At 47.0% G+C, this 7,814-nt stretch overlaps 1 protein-coding gene across 1 annotated transcript; it reads right to left on the reverse strand.

The window, feature by feature from the left end:
• Positions 1-1,688: 1,688 nt before the first annotated feature.
• On the reverse strand, positions 1,689-6,700 carry LOC104080070 (lysM and putative peptidoglycan-binding domain-containing protein 4-like). Its single transcript, XM_009582337.1, is given in 3 exon segments — positions 1,689-1,790; positions 1,792-2,328; positions 6,428-6,700. Coding segments are annotated over 3 exon segments (912 nt in total).
• Positions 6,701-7,814: the final 1,114 nt, after the last annotated feature.

A 7,814-nucleotide genomic window follows, 5' to 3' on the forward strand; every position in this document is an offset into this window, starting at 1 on the left:
TGCGGGCTGTAGGCAGCAGTGTCCACTCAGGCTTCCAAAAAACAGACCCAAAAAACCAAACCCACCTCTCACACGTTTCCCTGCTGTGACATGCTGCCAGGGTCACTGGGGTCAGCATCACCTACCGCAAGGCAGCGCTGGTCTGGCCTTGCAAGAGATGCTGCCCTTGCTCACACCCCAGCAGGTCTTGCTGGCAGCGGTGCCGCCGGTGCAAGGCTCCTGCCAGGCCCCCGTCCCACCAGCGTGGCCATCTGCCTGCCCACCGGCTCTGCCCTCAGCCTCAGGAAGGGCAGCAGCTGCCAGCTCAGCGGCTGGAGACTAGCCAAGTCCCCGCACACAGCCCAGGAAAGGGCTGGGAGCCTTACTGAAACACAGCGCGCTGCTGGCTGCCACATTACCCCATCCCGGGCCAGGTTTCATGCAACTGTGCTGCAAAATACTTTAGTGTTTGGTTCCAGGAGAGAGTTTACCTTTGCCTGCAGTCCCTGAATTTGCTGAATTAAATTTCTGAGGCTAATTCTCTGCAGCAAAGCTCCCCAAAGCCTCTTTTTCTGCTCGCTCCTCGCATGTTGTGTTTACTGACTCGTCCTGAACAGCACAGACCTCAGGCTTACTGAAGTTTCATTGGTGGTTCCTACACACGCAGAAGCTTTTTAATGCAAACATCAGCAGTTCACAGAAATGTTTAACATGCAGCAGCTTCACAGACCCCATCCCACAAAGGATTCACACTTCTTTCCGTGACTGCCTAAGGTAACGCAGTGCTTCTTTCCTGGACCTTGCAAATTAAATGCAGCTTAGCAACGCACTCTCACGTGAAGACTACAAATAAGGAAACGCAAATCAATGACTGCAGTTGGGTGTTTGAGATGCACCATTATGGATTTTTTCCCCCCCAAAAAAAGTAACACTGGCTAGACCTCCCCCCAACAACCGAGTCTTTGAGAAGCGCGCACTACGTACCACAGGCCTAACGCTACTCTCACGTCCTCCTCCAAAACTCTCTGGCCATCTGCGGTCATGCTGAAGTACTGGCTCTGGACGAGCAGCACCCTGGCGAAAGCACAGACTCTGCAATGAGCTCTGCCTGCAGAGACACCGGATTTCAAGAGAAGTCTCTGAAGGATTTCATCGAGAAGAGAGCTGGGCGCACCCTTCCCCACCGTGGGCTTGAAGCATCCTAATAACACAACTTAAACATTTGCTCAAAAGGATGAAAAGGCAAGGCGCTAGCCCCATCCTCGTGCCGTGGCGCACCTAACTTAACCCTAAAATGCTGACTTCTGGTGTGTTAAGTATGCCAATACTGCCATGGTCCGCAAGAGATGAAAACGACAGTTCAGAGAAAAGGAAGAGTCTCCGCTTCTACTCTAAGCAAAATGTGTTTTCTTAAAATGCAAACAACCCTCAAACTTTCCGATCACATTAATACTGCACTCTATCTCAGCAGCAAAGGATTTGCTTCTTAGACAAGGCATTAAGAAATACCTGAAGCAACCAAGATGAGTAAATTGCTACAAAATGCTTTCTCTCAACAGAGTTCACAAATGTTAAGCCAGCTGCCTGATGATCTTTGTAAGTAACAACACATCCTTATTCTTCCATAAAATCACATCACCTCACTTTCAGTCAAGTTCAGGATTACAACATCAGCTACTTATTTAAAAAAATAAAAATAATCTGTATTGTTATCCCCCTGAATGCACTCATGTCAGAGTCACCAGCGTACGGGCTTCGGTGCTGGGAGGAGAGGCTGTATTTGGCTGCCTCTCCCCCTTAGGATTTTTCTTCTACAACTGAGCTTTGTGGTAATTTCCCTTCCAATCCATCTGTTGAAATATTTGAGGTTAGTGTTGTGTTGGAGGTATGGGCCACCAGGCCTTGTGTTTTAAAATAGATGATATAAAATACTGGCAGGACAATTCCTATCAGGAGCATAATAAAAACTGCGTTCCACCACTGGATTCCACAGTCCGCACCATTACTGGTCTCCTGCTTCCCTGACTGGGGCAGCGGCCTCTCCAGTGCTTCCATGCAATACTCTGCGTTTAGCTGGACCTCCGCCTGCACCACGTCCTGAATGCTCTTGTCAATCCCCTTGAAGTAGTCGCTCAGATGTCTGCCGTCAGCAGAGCTGCTCGCACCGTCATCAGGCTCCGGTAAGTCCACGAGCGTCAGGCCCATCTGGGACGGCGCCGTCGGGAGCGGCCTTAGTTCTCTGCCGTTCTCCGTTAACAGCCCGTGGGTCTTCACGGGGATCTTGATGGACTTCAGCGCATACAAGTCCTGCTCCCGGATGAAGTTGTTGACGCGTTTGATATCTGCAACCTACAGAATCCAAAAAGGACACAAGTATTAGTGCAGGACAACCCAGCCTTTTACCTTTACTGAAGCAGGAAGTAGCTCCAAAACCAGTGTACAAGCAGCAGCCAGAAAATAAAAGCAAGCCCTGGCAGCAAGTGGCTTAGTGTTTTCCAGAGACTGCCCAGCTGTTCCAGGGATGTTCCAGGTCCTGCAGGATAGAGACGGTCCCCCACTAAACCGGTCTATAACCTCCTCTAGTGCTCTTCTATCTCTTATAGGCTGTATTTTGCTTAATACTGTTTTTCCTTCCTTTTGCTTTCTTCACCCTTCTCTCACTTACTTTCTAATCCAAGGTAAGGCAAGAAGAGTCTTTATAACACCCTTTTGAAAACAGTTTTCATACCTTAAACAATGCATGAGTTTAAGGTGAGAGGACAAGGTCAATACGAGCAGGGAAAACCCTCCCGCTGCTCAGAAAGCGATTTCAGATGAACAGAGCTCCACCTTTGGAGCATACCGCAGTTTTGAAAGCAAGATCACAGCCTGGCAGAGAGCAGGCGAGCCTGTCTCCCACACAGGCATGAGCACCTTTTGCTCATGCTCCCAAGCACCACCCCTCTTCTGCGCGACAGCGGCTCCACACAGCTCATTTCTCCGCAGTCAGTAAATGCTCCTGCTGAAGGTTCGCTTACAGCAATAATCTCCGTGCATCTGTGATCTTCTTTGGCTGTTCGTGTGTGGGGTCTCCATCTGTGACCTACCCCGCTTGGTGAGGCAAACAGTAGTAAGAAGAGCAAGAAAGAACAAACCATACATACAGCGTAAGTCACAAGGACAGCCGGTTTCAAAAAAAAGACAAAGGCAAGGCAGCGTTTCTTTATTTAATGTTAAATAAAGAGAAGACAGCTTAATACAGTGTGCATTGACAACCACCTAACAAGTAAGTACACGAACTTCTCAGCTGCCCTAAATCCTCTGTCAAAGAAAACAAACAGGACTGTCAACGTGTGCAAGGAACTCTCCAAAGCAGCCCAGGAGACGTGAGAGAACCTCAAGGGAAAGGCTGGTGGATGCAAAACAAAGAAAACAGCAAGACCCCAAACCAAAGAGAAAGGCAACACGAACAGGTTAACCACCTCCGATATATCACACAGAAGAGAGACAGTATGAGGACTGCACTTTCAGAGAAAGTTTGATTTTTCTTTTAGAAACCTCGTAAATTATTGTATGAACTGCATTCACGAGCTTGAGACTACCAGTGAAACTGGGGAACTAAAACCAAGTGATTTACTTCCTAAGCAAATGTGTAAGTGCCATCAGTGCCAAAATCATGGCTCGTTAGGGCAAAGATCCCCTTTTAAAAGACAATACAGGAATACACCAGAAGGGAGCCTGAACATCTCCTCTGCCATTGCAACAAATGTTGGGGGCTACTTGCAGGCTGCTGCCCGGAGCGGGGACAGGCGGTGCCAAGGGGAAGGCAGTCCTCCCTCCCCTGCAGGGAGCTCCCTCAGGCCAGAGGAGCACCGTGCACTGGGCCACAGGAGAGAGGAGCTGCACGGTGCTGCCTCTCTCCCTGCACCTCCCCTCCAGCCCGTACAGGCTGTCACACATCAAGCTCATCTACCGCGCAGTCCCTGAAAGGTGGCAAGTCTGCTACGTCACAGCCAGAAAGCAAGACTCTGCTGAAGGGCAGAGATGAGATGAATGCCTGGATCTCACGTTCACTCCGCAAAGCTTGAGAAATCTGAAAATGGGACGCTTAATCTGGACCCTAATCTGGTGCCCCTGAGGGGAAGGGAATCCTCAGTTGCTGGTTCAGACTCTCACAGCTTGCCCCAGCGCAACATCAGGACTTAAACCCCGCAAAATTATTTAGTTGTGAAATAACAGTCTCACCCAAAGCCTCCTAACTGGGGGAGTACTTCAATTTTTTGTTTTGTTCCAATGAATGCAAATTATTGGGACAGTAAATACCCCCTGCAGTGCCTGCAATCAAACACTGAAATGTTGTGCTAAGGCTCTAGAAACAGAAAGTGGAGCAGCACTCACGCAGAAACAACAAACAAAGCTGATGGGAAGCATGCAAGAGCACTCGGCTGCACAAGCCATTTAGGCTTATTTTCTGTACTCATTTTTTTGGCTGCAGTGAGCTCCTCTTGTCCCAGCTAAGAACAATGCCAAAAGCAGGCCAGGACTATAAATGGTCAAGAGTAAAAATGAGAATTTTAAAGTGCTTTGCATCTCTGCCAAGCTGTCCGTAGCACACACAAAGCTGTTTGTTGCACTGTCTTAATAGCCCCACTCCAAGTAGGCCCTGATGATTCTGAAACCAATGACAAGTTCTCATTGATTCCAAGGAGAAGCTCATCCTGCACTTTTCAAACACAGTCACATTATTTGTGGCTACAAATCTTCCTCACTGATGTGCTGGTAGCCTTTCAGGAGTTGCTTAATTGTGCAAGTAAAACAAAATACATGAAAATTGATCAGTGCCAGTCTGTGAACAAACAAATACACAGATCTCCAATAATAAGGATTTCTGTACCTCTTCAATTTAACTGGAACAAGTCAGAAGTGCCCTTTCTGGAAGGGAAGGAGGCAGTAGGACAGTTGTTTTCCTGTGGGAGAACACTACCTGGTCCCTCCCTATCAGCTTGCCTTCCCCACCAGACAAGCCCAGCAGCCTTCAGCAGGGCAGGCAGAGCAGATCTACCTGCACACCGGCTGGGGCTGAAAGGCTCTGGGAGCAGGGTGGCAGGGGAGGCAGATGAACGGTCATGGCAGGGACAGGACTGAGCCCTCCCGAGTTACAGTACATGGGGCACAGCAGGCTTTTTCATGCCATAAACCAAAAGAGTTGTTCAGAATCTTCCTTCTTTGAGTTCACCAAACTGCTGTGATTTGGCCTAAGTGGCAATAACAAAGCAATTGCTACTGCTTAGAGATGAGCATATAGTCGTGACTACAAAGTCAACTGCTGTAGCTCGGAGCTCTCATGCTCTACCGGTGCCAATCAAGGCCTATTCAAGTCCCACCAGACTCGCTTCTTCACACGCATCAGGCTCGTCAGCAGAACCTAGAAGGGTTTCTTTTTTGTTTTGTTTTGGTTTCTAAGGGAATGGGAGGGGAGGAATTGTCGCAATTCCTCTAAGCCCTCTTGCTTCAGCTGCACCACACAGCTGTGTTGTTAAGCAAGACAGACTGCAATAGTATTGCAGCAGTTGAGTACTGTATCATTATCCCCATCCAGGTCACTGTCCAATTGTTTGCATCATGGAACTTTTTAATCACAGTCTTGCTTGCAGATGAAGGAGGCTCTAAAAATACAGCTTTAACTGCTAAACAACAGGGCACTTCTAACATTCAGATCAGGTAATTGAACTTTTCAACAGTTTTTCTATAAAGCTCTCTGCTTTGGAACAAAGAAAATGTATTTTGTAGTATATTCCAACTCCAGAGAAAATTCACCATGCACACGCGCTCCCTTCTGCCTGCAGACAACTGAACCCCACACACTTCTGGGTACAACAGCAATCAATCAAAACCCACATGCACAGACAGAACCTGGACTCTGTGACCTGGACTTTGGCATCGCTCCTTCCGCAAGCCCACCCCTGTTAGACTTAGACCTTCCTTGCAATATGTAAGCTCATACCTTTCAAAAAATAAACAAAAAAAACCCCCAAACCAGATCCCATCAGAGTGGCATTTCTTTGTACTGTTCAGTTTGCTTCAAAAACTGTGTGCTCCTTGAGAGCAGAGTTCTCACCCTCATTTCTGTACTCAGCTTCCTACTTTTTGCCCTCACTTAAATAACTAAGTACAAATCATGACTGCTACACTGCACTTACACACCCAAATTAAACAGAAAAGCAGGTCACGCAGGGTGTGGGGCTGACAACATCTTCCTAGGCTGTTAGCTGAAGAACTCTGTTTGTTTGCTTGTTTCAGCCTTCCTCAGTTTTACCCAGATATTGACCATTCATGAAATACATGGGCAAACACTTTTCAGTGTCAAAACTATTAGACAACAGCAGACCTTCCTGTAATTCTGGAAACTAAGCTACACGTAAAATACCTCTGAAGTAATTAAAACCAAACAAACAGAGATAGCTCTTACTTTACAACCATACTGCAGGGCTAGCTTGTTAAGATTATCATCCTCTGTAATCTCTCGTTCCAGAAGTACCACATCTCCAACTCTGTCCCGAGAAGTGCTGCATCGCTGCTGCTCCTTGCCCCTCGGTCGCAATTCCATAACATTGAGTTCCTCCTCTGATGACTCTTCTGAATCAGATCGGCCATTGGGAAACACAAACACCTGCCTGCCCGGGTAATTATGGATGGTGACAGGAGCCTGGAAGGATCTTGTCCGGCTCTCATTCAGCCTCATCTTTTATACCAGCACCTGGAACAAAAAGCAGACATTTTTAATTTCCTTAATACCCATGTTTATTTCTTAGCATGTAAGATATGGGAGAATGGACAAAAAGCACAGTAGTTGCACATGTGCGCACACACACAAAGCTTTCTGTCCACCCAGATCTTCTCAGGGGCAAACCCAAAAGATGCCACTCTAACAGCAATGACAGAAATACCAGAAACCTTATGTACACAAACTTCAACAATGGATTGATTATTTTCAAAGCTTTTTTTTTTTTTTGGCTACTTATGGACAAACTACTACATACTACTACTTTGCTACACATCTTAAATACTACTTTCTATAATTGCATAAAAAAAGCAGCAGAGTCACTTGAGCCAAGTGTCTTTAATTACAGTAAAAAAAAAATCCACGGAACTACCACATCAGATCTCCTACCAATACACATTAAAAACTGACCAAAATTATCCTTTATGTCACCTTTCCAGAAGTCCTTAGTTCTCTACGCTTTAAGAATCCACATTTTAATTTCATGGAAGTGCACTTTTTTTTTTTTTTTAAAATAAGGACAGCTCAAGCCACACTTAACTTCAACCTGAATAACAAGGTCATTTTGTTGTATAAAGACAAGAACCTGCCTGAGCACTTTGTTTTAATAATTGCTAGGCCTACAGCAGCAAGTTATTAGGAAGCTACTTTTTTTTTTTTTTTCAATCCTCAGCTCCACAAACGATTTGTTGTCAGGGTCAGGTATAGGTAAGAAAACCCCACGGAACTCCATTGACCTTAATACTCTCAATCTACCCAGAAGTGATTCTTATCACCATCATTTTATGCCATTCCATTAGTATTGAGCATGGCACCCACAAGCTGGGTCACAGCTCTGCTAGAAGAGCTGAAGATCTACGGCCACGGTCTCCCTGGACGCTCCTGTGAGACACCTCTGCCGTCTGAAAAGCTGTAAGCCAAGCGCCCTGCGCAGAGGGTGCTCTCCCGAGGCACGTCACTTATCGTTTCTCCCCAGGGAGGGCCCAAAATCTTCCCCAGCCCGGCTCTGGCTGCCCCAACGCCCGCACCCCTGGGTCGGTCAGCAGGGTGCCGTCCTGGCTCCTGCCCCGCACCA

Source organism: Fulmarus glacialis, unplaced genomic scaffold, assembly GCF_000690835.1.
Source record: "Fulmarus glacialis isolate BGI_N327 unplaced genomic scaffold, ASM69083v1 scaffold7417, whole genome shotgun sequence".
Classification (NCBI taxonomy): domain Eukaryota; kingdom Metazoa; phylum Chordata; class Aves; order Procellariiformes; family Procellariidae; genus Fulmarus; species Fulmarus glacialis.